Raw genomic sequence first — 14,497 nt, 5'->3', positions numbered from 1 at the left:
CCAAATGTTAAAACTAGGAGTCCCATGGGGAGACCTTTTGAGCTCTTCTTCTGAAGGCCCACCTCCTGTTCCTCCTCACCAGGTCTTCTTATGAGTGGCTTACCAGAATCGGTGTGGGGAAAGTGATGGATACTGACCTCCCCTCTTTGCTACTGGCATGTGGTTGATGTGGTGTGTGCCCCACATACAAAAAGGTTTGCAGAGGAAAGGGGGATGCCACCCTATTATGGGTAGGAGCATCCCAATGGAAACAGTCACCCTGCTGTAACAGCCAAATCATACCTCCGCTGCTTCAAATCCACTTGTCTTTTTGTTCTTCGGCATCCCTGCAGGCTCTCCCCCCCACTCCTTCCCCAGCTGTCTTCTGGAACCGCCGAGGGAGGGTTGCCTTTTCTCCCCCGGCCCCTTCCTTTGCAATGGCTCATTGCCCTGATTAGCCTGGCAGAGGCACTAAGCTGTTGACCTCCAATCTTCTCTCATCAGATTCCTTAAATACATTTTCATTATGTCTCCCTGCTACCTCCTGCCCTCCCTCCTTCTCTCTCACTCCCCCCTTTATTTCTGCATATTGTGAAAAATGACAAGGCCAGGCGGCAGCGGGGGACCTGCCAGCCACCAAGACCTGAGAAAGCACAGTCTTTTGCCTAATGGATTTTCCCTTTCTCCTGCTGTCCATTGGGAAGGGGGATCTTTGCCACCCCATTCCATCTCATCTGGGGCTTTCAGGGGATGGGGAGTGGGGTGGCTCCCCCTTGACAAAGGAGGGATGAATATAGCTGTGCCTCTCCATGGAGAAGAATTTGTCTCCTGTCCTGAAATGGCTGCTTCTCCCCGTCTTGGATTGGCAGTGCCACAGCCCTAATGTGTCTCTCTCTCTGTCTCCTCTTTGCAGCCGGGAGGAAGCAATTCGCTCGCCACGAATGGGCTCAGAAGGCAGCCTATTTGCTGGGATGCACCTTGGAAGAGCTCTCCAGCTCCATCTTCAAGCATCAGCCCAAAGGGACCCTACAGAGGTCCACCTCATTCCGCCAAGGACCAGAGGAAGCAGCGTTGGCAGATGGCTCAGGTGTGGGACAGGAACCCTCTTGGGGACGGATAGCCCTTGTGTCCCTCCCCTTGGAAAAAAATCTTTATGCTAAGATCCCTGTTCAGGGATACAGAACAATACAGTGTCCCATGTTACGTGCTTCTCATGCTATTTGTGGGAGGGGGGAGCTGTCAATTATTTTTTCCCCAATGTGTCAGGAACCAGCATTAAATTTAAATTCAAAATTGTGCCATTTGGCCACAACAGTTTATTTTGATGTTCCTGGAAACCTGCCAGGGACTGGCAGCCATTGGCTCAGGAACTGGCACAGGTCCAGTGACCACCATTTTGGAGCAGCACTGCTGTTGTTGTTGTTGTTAAATGCCATCAGATCAATGTCAACTTATGTGTAATGCTTTGAGACCAAGGTTCAGTTCTACACTCGGCCATGAAACTCTCTGCACCTAGAACTCCCCAGACTCTTTTGAGTTATGTTTCACTTCTTCCAAAAAAGGACTTTTGAGTGTTGTTTTGCATCCTTATTGACTGTTCCTCTCTCTATCCTTCATCCTCCAGGTCCAAAGGCATCTGCCTTGGAGTGCTTAGAGGCTCTGGCCTCTGGCTTGTACTCGGAGCTCTTCACGCTGCTCATCTCCCTCCTCAACAGGTAGGAAGAAAGCACCGCTGCTGTGCCCTTCCTTCCACTTATGCTGCATCCTCACTGCAGAAATAATCTGGTTTGACACCACTTCTACTGCAGTTTGGAATACTAGGAACTGCAGTTTGTATTTGTCATAAACTGCAGCTCCCAGAATGATTTCTGCACTGTGCAGAAAGTGCATTTTCTGCAAACTGGGTTATTTCTGCAATGTGGATGCATCCTTGGGAGCCTACCTCCTCTCTGCTCTCCCTCCTGCAAATATTAACAGACTTCCATCCGCTTGCTAAACCTTCCCAGACCCCCAGAGCATTAGCTGAGCTAATGATGGGAAAAGCTTTTGACACCAAAGAGACCTGGCTGGTTCCTGCTGTGCAACTTCTCTTCCTCAGACATTGCTCTGGGCAGGAGGACTTCGCACTGCTTTGACCACCCAGCCAGCATTAGACGGCCACAGATGCAGTGTGTGTCTGTGTGTGTGTGTGTGTGTGTGTGTGATTTCTCCTCTCCAATCTGGGTACTGTATTGGATTGCAGTTGCATTTACTAAGGCAAAGTCAGCTTTGTGACCATGAAAAAAGGACCTCTTGTTCCCTTTGTTTATTCACTCACAACAGGGATGGAGAAACCATGGCTCCTGAATCTCCCCAAATCCCCTTCATTTTCTTTGCATGTTTTTCTGGCTAATTTTCAAACGCACCCCCCCCCCATTGTTCACACATCTGTTAGTTTACCTCCTTTCCAAGCATCCTTCTGCCCCATGGCTAGTGCCACTTTATCCAGTGCCCTTCCTTCAATAACATGCAATGAGCGGAATACAAAAGTCATTGGCTGCCCTTGGGAGAACAGTCAGGAAAGAGCCATTCTAGTCCCTCCAGGAAAGAAATCCCAGAACCTAGGGGCAGGCACTAAGGAGACCCATGAAAATGCCCATTGAAATGCCCATGAAAGTGACAGGACTCCAAGAAGAGACTCCTGAGGCTCTCAGGGGTAGCTTCCTATCCTTCATCCGTATGAGTTCAGTCAACTGAGTGTGGAATGCAGATGAGACAGGGCCATCTCTTCCCAGTTGAAGGAGTCCCACTCTCACTCTGCTGTTCTCCAGCCTTCCATCTTCCTCTCCTTCCTTCCAGGGCTCTGAAATCCAGCCAGCGTTCCTTGTGCTCCATGATGATTGTAGACACCCCGGGCTTCCAGAACCCCGAGATGGCCGGCCAGAGCCGCGGGGCCACTTTCGAGGAACTGTGCCACAACTACGCTCAGGAGCGGCTGCAGACACTTTTCCATGAGCGCACCTTTGTGCAGGAATTGGAACGATACAAAGAGGTATGGTCTGGGAGACATTGTGCCGCTGGTGGCAATCCACACCTCAATGCAACCTCAGTGCCTGAGCCGGTTCTCTGCTGCAGCGACACAGAAAAAGAGAGGGCCCAGGTAGTGCCTAGGGACCCCTTGTCTCTCCCCTGGCTAATCCATTTTCTGCGCTGCCTTCTAATTGAAACCCCATAGAATACAGCTGATTGAAACTCACAGGGGGAGAACCCCTCATTTTACATCCCTTTATTAACTCTAAGTAGTTGTTTCTGATCTGCCTAGAAAGCAGGGGTTTTCATGGACAGGATCGATTGTGGGGGTTTCCCATCCTCTTCCTTCTCCACCCTTAAAATTTGGGATAGATAATAGATCCAAAAGGACACTGCTTTGACTGTTGGACTAGGATTTGGGAGGAACCAGGGTTTAAATTCACAAACCTTGGGCTCACCCTCTCAGCCTCAGAGGACAGCACTGTCAAGCCTCCTATGGATAAATCTTTTGGGGGGACAACATGGTAGACTGGTTGCAATAAGCCTCCTAGAGACCAGGGTTCAAATATCTGCTCAGCCATGGAATCCCGCCAGGTGATCCTGAGCAAGTTACATTCTCTCAGCCTCAGAGGAGGGATATGACAGCCCCCCATGAACAAAGGGTAGGTTTGGAGAGAGAAGGCTGAGCAGTGGCATGACAGCCATTTTTAAATACCTGAAGGGATATCATGTGGAAAAATGAGTTAGCTTGTTTCCAGCCGCTCCAGAGACTAGGAAACAAACCAGTGGGTTCAAATTATAAGGAAAGAGATTCGGCCTTTAGGTAGATGGTTAAAGGTGTTTGACAGTGGAATGGCCTTCTTCGGACGTGGTAGGGTTTCCCTTCCTTGGAGGTCTTTAAACAGAGGTTGGGAGGTCATCTTTGGGGTGTGCTTTAGTATTCTTCCATGACAGAGGGTTGGAATAGATGATCTTTGCCATCTCTTCCAACTATACGATTCAAAGGCGCATACTCCCAAGGATGGTTCCTGGTTCCCCTGTATGGCCCCCAAAGCTGACTCTTCCCTTTCTCCTGAGCAGAAAGCTCCTTTCATCCAAGGATGGATGCAGTTTTGAAAACGTAATTCTGTCCCCCTCCAGGTTATGTGGACAGCGCACAGGGTTATCCAGGGAAACCCCTGCTACCTGTGTGTCTCTGCCCTGTAGATGGTCTCTCAACTAATGCACTGACCAGAGTCTTTCTCTCCTCTCCCCCTTCCCCATATTATCTCTCTCCCCCTCTGTCTCTTTCTCTGGATGCCTTTAACTGTAATCTGTAGCCAAACGGGCCACTAATCACTCCTCCTCTGTCCGTCCTCTCTAGGAAAACATAGACCTTTCCTTAGATGCCTTAGAGCCCAATACATCTGGTTCTGTAGCCACAGTAGATCAAGCGTCGCACCAGGCACTGGTAAGCTGCATGCAAGGGATGCTCAGGGTTTGGAGACGACAGTCCGCAGCGTGCGTCAATTTCTTTGCTCTCCATCCCGTCCTGCCCTTTCTCCTCTCCTTTGCATCTGCTGCTGCCATGCTTGCTCCACAGCTGCTTGGCAGTGGGGTGTGTTTTTCGGGTTAACCTCTGGTGGGATGGGCATAAATGTGGGACCATTGGTAGAAAGACTGTGTGTGTATGAGAGAGAGAGAGAGAAGAAAAGAAAAGAAAATAGGATAACAGAAAGGCGCAAGAAGACTGGTCCAAGACATTTTGGTGCCCGAGGTGCAGAGCAAAATGACACCTCTGTGCCATTCCATGTGCACCTGGACTGGCATCTCTGAATCTTCCTTCTTCCACATGTGAGGGCAGCAGGATAGTTTAAGTGCATCTCCCTCCAACACATTGCTGCTACCTGGGACAGCTGCCTTCTTTGGCAGCTTGGTGTTGTTGTATTGATTTATAGCATGGCTTTCCTCCACTCTGGGACTCAAAGTGACTTATAAAGGTTCAAACAGATCCACCTTTAAAATTCATATCATGCAAAAATTAAGAATATGTGCTTGGTAAAGCAGAAAGTGGTAGGAGGAGAAGGAAGGCACAGTACAGATGGGTTGATTCCATCACGGCTGCCCTGGATTTGCAAGACCTGAGCAGGGGCTCTTGGAGAGCTCTCATTCTCAGGGTCACCATAAGTCAAAGGTGACTTGACAACACATAACAACAACAACAATAGAAGGAAGGAAGCCATGTCAGAGGAGCAGGTAAGTGATTGTCAGCATAGCTGTGTGCTTTGCTTCTTTGAGCCATCCAACTTTGGTTCCCCACCATCACTCCTCTTCCTTTAAAAAAAAATGCTTCCTGCCATTAGACGCTCTGGAACAATTTTGGGGTGCTGATGCTATTCCCACACTGTCACTCTATAAGTAGTACAATTTCTCTCCTCTCACATCTCTCTTTTGGTCTGGAAGATCATTCATTCATTCTTTTCACTCCCCTGGCCCTCTCCTCTTAGGAAGCAAAATCTAAAAAGCTGATAATGGATTATAAAAGGCTAATATGTCCTAATGCACATGCATCTTCCAAATGTGTTTGTCTAGCACTCAGATAGTGGGGAGAGCCTGCGGTGTGGCTTGATCTATTTCTCTCTCACATGGATCCAAGCACATGCACAAAGGACACCTCCAGATACATGCAAAATATCCCGATTTCAGTGGGTCTAGGTCTGGGGTGGGCAGAAGGCCCTTGGCCCCCCAGATCCCTCCCCCATGGACCTTCTTGTATTCCCCCAAAGCATGAATTGACTCATGTGGAAGTCTCCATGTGCAAGAAGGTGCCTTTGTAATAGCTCCATAGTCTCCTTGCATGATTTAACGGGGGCGGGGGGGGGGGGGGCACTGTTTTCTTTATACATTATATTCTTATCCATATTTGAAGAAAAAGCAGGATATAAATAAGTAACAACAGCAATACAAAATCAATACATTAATATCCATTACTGGGAGAAAGGCAGGATGTAAATGAATAATAATAATAGGTATGATGATAATAGTGATGTCGATTATCAGAGGATCTGCTGGGGATCCCGGAATCAAACCTCAGTGGATACCAAGAGCTCACTGTAACAACAACAACAACAACAACAACTTATTATAAAGGAAGTACATTATTAAGATCAATAATAACAAGGATATCTATTTCCACTCTGAAAACGCCCATTGAGTCTTGCCTTCTTCAACCTGCCACCCTTCAGGGGTGTTGAACTACTGGAAGCATTTTTATTTTCTCTTTGGGGGGTCTTTTTTGGCACTCTGAACCCACCTCGCAGAAGAGAGCTTTGCCAAGTGGAGTCGGCTTTGGTGCGGTGGGCATAGAGGGGGGTCCTGGGCTTCTGCCACCGCCGCCATGCCGTGCGACTGTCACCTTCGCAGCCCATAATTTTCCTTTTCCATTAGGGTTCAGACCCATAAAGAAGCAGGGAGGCGGCAAGGCTTGAAGGGCCTGGCTGCCGCTTGTCATTCTAATGGCGGAGCCCTGTTAGCACGGCGCAGATCCGGTGGTGATGAATTCCGACAGGCGAGCATCTCTGTCCCTTCTGCCCTCTCCATTGATTCCTTGCCAAGGCAGGAGCTTTTCCCCGCATGGATCGGGGAGCGGAAGGAGCCACCTGCCCTCTCCACCACCACCACTGTGTACTGTGTCCCATTGTTGGCCTCCGGAAAGTGTCTGTTAAGCCCCTTCCTCAGTTTTCTTTCTCCATCCTGAGCCCTTTGTTGTTGTTAACTGCCATCAGGTTGATGCGGGCTTATGGTGACCCTATGCATGAGAGGCCTCCAAGTCCTCTCACCCACTGGTCTTGCAAACTCAGGATAGCCATTGTGGCTTCCTTGGTTGAATCCATCCTCTGACTCAAAGTAAGGCTTTCTCCATTGGAAGCAATTCTGTTTTCACTGACTAGCAGCCGCTCTCCAGGTCTCAGGTGCACATGTCTTCCTCATTGCTTGAGAGGAGACAAAAGGGATTGAACCCGGGGCCCTTCTGGAGCCAGAACGCATGCCACCCCTTTGACTGGGGACCAGGAGAATAGGGAACTGGAATTAAGTCTTTAGCATCTCTTGGGACTGGGACAAAGAAGGGGCAAAGCTTGGAGTCTCATCTTGGAGGACAGTCCAGTGACTTTTGTGCAGATGGGAAGCCTGAGGCCCGTCCTTTCCCACCAGCCCCAGCATCAGCAAAGACAACTGAGCCGTGTGTGTCTCTCCACATACGCGTGTGTCTCTGTGTGTGTGTTCACACAGCGCATCTGCTCCTCCGATTGCTCCCTGCTGAGTTTGTGGGGAGTAATTTCTGCTGCTTAAGCCTCCAGATTGAATTTCTACCGAGTAAACGTCTCGCGCTGGAACATTTTACTAGACAATGTGTGTTTCTCCTGTCTCTGGTATTAAGTATTGATTCTTCTCGGGCGAAAGGATCGTTTCTGAGCCGAGCAAGACCGCCTCTCGCTGTTGCTTTGCTTCCAGGGCTGGGCTTTTCCCTGGGTCGGCTTGTGGCATGTGGGGAGCTGCATGGAGGGAGGAGGAGATGTGGTGGGCGGGAGACCCCAGCAGTGCATTCCTCCAACCCATGGCATCATTTCCCCTCTCAAGCATGGCGCATGCTCTAACCTTGTCCTCCCCATTCTCCTAGCCACAGACACCCGGGGGTCCCGGTTTCTCAACAGAATGAGAGCCTCCACTAATCCTCTTATACTACCGGATGCCCTCCCTGTAGGTCCGCTCTCTGGCCCGGACCGATGAGGCCCGTGGCTTGCTGTGGCTTCTGGAGGAGGAATCCCTTCAGCCTGGTGGCAACGAAGACACACTGCTGGACCGGCTGTTCACCTACTATGGCCCACAGGATGGAGACAAAAAAGGTAAAGGAATGCCCTTCAGTTTGAGCCCCAGAAGGATCCTGAGTTCATTTTATGCCAGCCTTCGCAGTGGCTGTTTTTCAATACCCTGAAAGTTCCAGAGCCCATTAGATCTGGGAAGCTAAGCAATGCCAGGCCCGGTGAGCTCTTGGATCAGGGACTGCCAGTGAATCCCAGGTGCTATGGGCCTTTTTGTCATCTTTTCCTGTGATTATTCTTGCATTAATTTAGTGTTTTTAATGGGCAAAACTGCCTCAGAGGATTCCTTCCCAGGAAAACCCTATGAGATTCCTGGGGTCGCCATAAGTTGACAGCCAACTTGAAGGCACTTGAGAGCCTGAGTACCATTAAAGCACCAGATCCATCTTGGTTATACCAAGAAAAGCCTGTCAGGGAAGGGAGGAAGGTGCAGTCTGCTCTATGAGTTCTCCATCTTCTGCAGGCCACGATCCACTTCTCCGGAGCAACAAGCCCCGCCATTTCTTCCTCGGCCACAGCTATGGCACCAACTGGGTGGAGTATGACACCACTGGATGGCTGAGCTCCGTCAGACAGAACCCGGCCTCCCAGAACGCCTTGCCCCTCTTGCAGGAGTCTCAGAAGTAAGTTGTGGGCATCTGTACCTCCAAGACTCAGAAATAACAGTTGTCTCTCTTCATTGCTGTCACACTTTCATAGTCCAGCTGAGGTCTTCCAAACACATCAAACCATGGATTTCTTGATGGAGTCCATCCATCTCTAATGGGCTCTTCTTCCTTCCGCAGTACCTTCCTCTTTCACCAGAATTGTCACCTTTTCCAATGATTATTCTCGCACGCATTGAGTCTTTGTAATGGACATTGGTTTTATATGCTCTTTTAACTAGTATTCTGTATCTGATCCATGTTGTTGCCCGCCGATATCAAGAGGTGGGTAAGAAGTCATAACCATAGGTTAAGGTCCTACATCACAGATATAGGTTATGAATGTGTAACTATGTATTATCTCCAAGCTTGACCCCTCTAACCTATTGTAAAAGCCGTCAGCGGCTATTAGTGTTTGGGGATTCCAACATCCATAATCCCCTGGCCAGCAGGACATACCCCAGATGGGAGAACAGGGTCTTTCCAAGTTCTGAGGGAGAGGATGTTTCCAAGGGAGGTGTTGATTCTTTCCGTATCTCTTTTCTTTCTGCGCGCTTCAGGAAAATGATCAGCAGCCTCTTTGCGGGCCGAGCTGGGACCACCATGGTCTTGTCCGGGTCCATTGCCGGCTTAGAGGGGGGCTCCCAGCTGGCACTGCGCCGGGCCACCAGCATGCGGAAGACCTTCACGACAGGAGTGGCGGCCGTGAAGAAGAAGTCGCTGTGCATCCAGATCAAGCTGCAAGTGGTGAGTCTGAACAACCCTAGGGCCAGTCCTGTGAGTCGAGAGAAAGTCACTCTGCACACATGCAGAGGTGCTGCTGTTGCTGCTGGTGTCTTAGTACTGCTTTGTGTTGTCCAGAGTTGACTTGGCTTCAAAAACTCACTTTTGGACTCAGCCTTACTTATTTTTGGTGTAATTAAAAGATATAGGCATGTTAGTCTGTATAATCAGTATGTAGAGAGATCTTATAGCCCCTTTGAGACTCACCGAAAGAAAGAAGTTGGCAGCATGAGCTTTTCTAGACTTAAGCATTTGAGGAAATAGACTTAGGTCTATGAAAGTTCGTGCTGCCAACTTCTTTCAGTTAGTCTCAAAGGAGCTACAAAATTTCTCTACATCTTTTTTTAGGGTGTGTGTATAGAAACAGAAGGAAAGAGTGGTGAGCCTTGAAAGTGAGCAGGACAAGGCCAGCATTCCTAGTGTTGCTTCTGACTCTTTGCTCTTTCAAGGCTGCCTAGTCCCATGGAACCATAGCTAGGCACCCTAGCAAGGAGGTTCTCCATCTCCAAGCATCTGAAGAAAGGGCCATTTCCCTCTCCTTTTCCTCTTTTTCCGGTGTCAGTCCCTTCCTGATGTTCAGAAATTCAAACAGGGGTCTCCTTGATCCACCAAGGCCAAGGGGAAACCTTGCAGAAACACCCAAGAGGATACAGGCTATGTGTGCATTTGGCAGCCTTTGGTCCCTCAGTGCTTACAAGGCTCTTTTTGGGGATGAGGGTCTTCTGCTATGAGGATGGTGCCCTTCTGAATGCCCGTCTTGAATCCTATGCTTGGGGGAAAGGCATCCTATAGACTAAATAAATACTCACAGATGGCTTCCCCCTCAAGGGTTGGACCAAGCTTGTTGGAAATAAAAAAGTTTCTTGCCATTAATTCCTTTTCTTGGCCATAAACGAAGTCACATTGCAGCTGTCCTGTATCAAGGGATGGCATGTGTCCTTTGGCAGGGTAAATGTAATACTTCTAAGTTGCTTTTGTAATTACATGAGGCTTATAGCTTCAGAACTTGGGTGGGTCTGGTTCCACAAGTCAGCAGCTTGTAGCCATTCTATTGGTTTTGCCATAACTAACTAAAAAGCAACTGGTTTTATCAATTGTGAATAATGAGAAAGTCGAGTACTGTATTGCTTTTGAAATTGTAACTGTAAGGTTAAACTAAAGTAAATCTTTGAGAACAATAAGTGTACTGACTTTCTTAAAAAGAAACAGCATTTCCAAACTCCTGGCTCATGGGGCATGTAAGCTCTGAGAGTCCACCCTCTTGCCCACCTTCCCTTGACTAAAGGCTCTTTCTGTGCCACTCAGGATGCCCTCATCGACACCCTGAAGAAGTCCAAGCTCCATTTTGTCCACTGCTTCCTGCCCAAGGCAGATGGCTGGAGCGGGGGCGACTCCCGGGGGCCTTATGCCCGGCGGGTGAGCACTAGCGAGCTGGACTTGCATGGTGAACACTGCGAGGCCGGCCTCATGCAACTGGACGTCCCGCTCTTGAGGGCACAGATCCGGGGCTCCCGCCTTCTCGACGCCCTTCGGATGTACCGCCAAGGTGAGTGTTGACCCTTGCAATGTGGGGGGTTGCCGTTGCCTCTGATGAAGATCTGCTACTGGATTACCTGGTTCTGCAAGGACACTGTTTCTTCTTTATAACATATGGGGTCAGTTCAGCAATGGTAGGGAAGTATTGGTGTGTGAGGGAGGCAAAGAGGATTTGGTGGCTGTGTCAGATACTCTTCACTTCTGAATTTTGGTGGAGTAAAAAGTTCTCCCGCTTAGGAATACAGTGGGACCTCGTCATCTGTGGATTTCAGTATCTGTAGATGGCAAGCCCCGTTGTCCCAAGTGGCATGTGCATGTGGCCACACTGCCATTAGGTACAACGGGAATTGAGGTCCCGCATATTGTTGTGTCTGAGGGAGGGAGGAGTCTGGAACGGATATGAAGGTCCAACTTGAATGGCATCAGGAGACACCTTTTTGGTTGGTAGCACAATTTTCCTGGCTGTGCCTAATACTTTAGTATCTTCTTCGTCTCTCTTCTCGCCTTCCTCTACCATGTGTTAGTCATGGAGTGATTCCAACCAATGTTGGAGGTTGCAAGGTAGTTTTGGATATGTGCTGGCATCACTGAGGGCAAGCGAAAGCAATGGAAGCCAGTAAGTGAATTTTGCCAGGAGAGCAGATAAAGAGGTTTGTGCAAATGGTTGTGAAAACTTGTGAATGGTCTGGCTTGGTCTTAACCCCAATGAATCTTCCCTTCCCTCTGAACAACCTGGCCTTGGTTTTCTGTGGTCTTTCTCTTTTCCTCCCAAACAGTGATGGCAGTGTGAGCTGCCCTTCCCAGTGCCTCCAACTGAGAACACTTCTGCCTTCATTCTTCCAAAAGATGCACAGTGGAATTGGTGTTTATTATTTCAAAACCAGGTTGTTAGTGCTCTGAAACCCGATCAATGCCGTGCGCAGAACCCAGGATCAATGGCCCATTGGTCGATGGCGCTGATGATTAATTAAGACCTGAAGAATCAACACTGCTTTCTCTGCCCATAAATTTAATTGCTGTTTGTACACAGTCGATAGCGGGAACGCTTCGGCTTACTTCGGCCTGCAAGGGGCAAGAATGCAGACCGTCCGCATGCCCCTTCCAAAGCTGAACCCTGCAAATGGGGGAATACTTGGGACCCTCTGGCCTGCCTCCTTCATTCCTCGGCAGGCTGTTCCAGAGAGCCTTCTGCAAACAAAGAAAGATATCATCATAGGCCTCTTGAGACTGTGTCTCTCTCCCACAAGGACAAATGGAGTTGTCTCCTTTTTTCCAGACAGTTGAATCCCCCTTAGCTATGCCTCTGGCCATTATGATGGTGAGGATTTTGGAAGCTGTAGCCCAGAAAAGGAACATTTTCAAGCTCTGTGCATCCCATTCTGCTTCTAGCAAGCTGCTTAAAACAAGAACGAAATAGCACTGTGCATGGTTACTCTTAATGTGCCCCAGAAAGCTGAACCTTGTCTGGCAGGATCCAGATTTTTAAAATGTGGAGTATCATTTTTAGGTTTCATGTAAGCATCTGAAAGGACACCATGTAGAAGATGGAGCAAGCTTGTTTTTTGCTCCTCCAGAATCGATTTACAAGTAAAAAGATTTTACCTAAACATTAGAAAGGACTTCTGGATTGTAAGAGCTTTTCTAGAGAGCAAGAGAGAGGGATAGACAGGTTGGATGGACATCTTTCAGGAGTGTTTCAGTTGTGTTTTCCTGCCTGGCAAGGAGTTGGACTATATGGCCCTTGGGATTCCTTCCAACTCTGAGATTGTATGGTTCTGTGTCACCCACGACATCTTCCCCTTCTTGGCAAGCTATGCCTCCATGAATGTTTGCCTCTTCTTTCCCTTGTCTTGCGTATGGTTTGCTTCTTCCATCCTGGGCTTGGCGTTATTAAACATCTCTTTGCTTCTCGGGTGAAGGCTTCTTCCCGAGGTGAGATGGCACTCCATCTGAGATTGCTGCACGACCAAAGATGGCATTGATGTGCTAAACACTTGTCTTGTCTTGAGGCCCCGGGAAGTGTGTTCTTTGTGGTCTTGGAGGACTCCCCCCTCTGCCTGCGTCGCACCAGCCAAGTTGTTCCACCGCATGCCAGGAAAAAGTCTGGTCTCTTCTCCGTACTTGCTGGCCATATTTGGAGTTTCAGCGTTCGCCAGGGAGGGGAGAAGCCGAGGGCCCCCCTCTGAGACCGGGCTGCCTGAGATCGCCAGCCAATTAGGACCAGGCTCTGGTTTTCCAAAAGCAAGGCCTCCCTGTTTCAGGGCTTGAAAAGGAATGAATTGCCAGGACTCACTGCAGCAAGGTTGTTGTTACTTGCCTTCAGGCCAACATCAACTTACAGCCACCTTATCACAGGGCTTTCTTGGCAAGGCAGAGTTGGAGGAACTTGGCCAAGGGCTGCCTCTGAGGGTGAGGCTGACTTGTCAAAGGTCACCAAAGGACCTTCCCTAGATGAAGGGGGGCTTAACCCCAGTCTCCCAGACTCCTAGGCTGCATCTACAGTGTCGAAATCGTGCAGTTTGACACCACTTTAACTGCCATGCCCCCATCCTGCAGCATCCTGAGATCTGTAGCTTGGTGAAGCACCACCAGCCCTCTTTGGCCGAGAAGGTTAAAGACCTTGTAAAACTACAGATCGCACGATTCCATAAAATGGAGCCATAGCACATCAAGTGGTGTCAGACTGCACTATTTCTGCTGTGTAGATGCACTCCTAGTCTAACATTCAATCTACAAGATTGTGTGGGCTCTCAAGATATACTCAGAGGAGGCTTGCCATTGCCTTCCTCTTAAGAGAGTGGGGCTTGCCAAAGGTCCCTGGGTGGTTTTTCCAGAGCTGGGTGAAAATTTGAACTCTCATCTCCTGATCCAATATGCAAACCACTATACTATGCTGGCTCTTGTTATCAGGATTTTTTTCAGAGGAGGTTTGGCATTGCCTTCTTCTGAGGTTAAAAGAGTGATTTAACCCAGGTCACCCAGCAGATTTCCATGTCCCAGCAGGAATTTGAACCTAGGCCTCCCCAGGTCCTAGTCCAGCACTTCCAAAGCGCTGTTGGTTGGAGGATCCTGAAAGTCGTAGTCTAAAATAACTTTTTCCTGCTCCCTGGCCTTTTGGATGGCATGGCTGTGGGCAGTATCTTCTCAGCCAGACTTTGTCTTGGGGTGCATAGAGGCCTTCCCTCGGTCTCCCTCTCTTTTGGCTTTTCCTCCTCTTGCATCATGACTGCTCTTTTCATGCCCCTTCCTTTGTGCACCTTCACAGGTTATCCAGACCACATGGTGTTTGCAGAGTTTCGGAGGCGCTTTGACGTCTTGGCCCCTCACCTCACCAAGAAGCATGGCCGCAACTACATCGTCACGGACGAGAAGCGGGTACGGAGGAGGCTGAATGTCCACTTTTGGAGGGGGAACAGAGAGGGGAAGCCCTTAACATGCGAGGTGGTGAGAATGGTGGGAGATTCAGATGTGGGTGCCAGCATATCCCCATACAGCCAACATTCTGCAGCAGTTGACTCCAATGTGTTTGGGAACTGGAAGGTGACCTTTTTCATAACATCACAACCTTAGCCTACCCCTGTGTGGTTGGAGTGTGTGAGATTCTGCAAGGGGAGGATTGCCCACCATTGACCCCACTTCTAATATAGACCATAAGTGGGAACCCTCTTGCGATCCTGAGAGCCAAAT

The 14,497-nt window shown here is 49.1% G+C and overlaps 1 protein-coding gene across 11 annotated transcripts in view; it reads left to right on the top strand.

Moving 5' to 3' along the window:
* MYO18A (myosin XVIIIA) overlaps positions 1 to 14,497 on the top strand; it is a 98,987-nt gene that overhangs the window by 43,430 nt on the left and 41,060 nt on the right. For all 11 annotated transcript variants that reach the window (XM_042442234.1, XM_042442232.1, XM_042442231.1 and 8 more), the window contains 9 exons: positions 893 to 1,066; positions 1,604 to 1,694; positions 2,818 to 3,010; positions 4,352 to 4,438; positions 7,730 to 7,871; positions 8,311 to 8,470; positions 9,052 to 9,238; positions 10,580 to 10,820; positions 14,076 to 14,185. In XM_042442234.1, coding sequence (XP_042298168.1) covers positions 893 to 1,066; positions 1,604 to 1,694; positions 2,818 to 3,010; positions 4,352 to 4,438; positions 7,730 to 7,871; positions 8,311 to 8,470; positions 9,052 to 9,238; positions 10,580 to 10,820; positions 14,076 to 14,185 — 1,385 coding nt within the window. The remainder of the gene's footprint in view (positions 1 to 892; positions 1,067 to 1,603; positions 1,695 to 2,817; positions 3,011 to 4,351; positions 4,439 to 7,729; positions 7,872 to 8,310; positions 8,471 to 9,051; positions 9,239 to 10,579; positions 10,821 to 14,075; positions 14,186 to 14,497) is intronic.

Source organism: Sceloporus undulatus, chromosome 11 (genome assembly GCF_019175285.1).
Source record: "Sceloporus undulatus isolate JIND9_A2432 ecotype Alabama chromosome 11, SceUnd_v1.1, whole genome shotgun sequence".
Taxonomy (NCBI): Eukaryota; Metazoa; Chordata; class Lepidosauria; order Squamata; family Phrynosomatidae; genus Sceloporus; species Sceloporus undulatus.
Note: the sequence above shows the minus strand (reverse complement) of the source record. Positions and strands in the feature narration are given on the sequence as shown.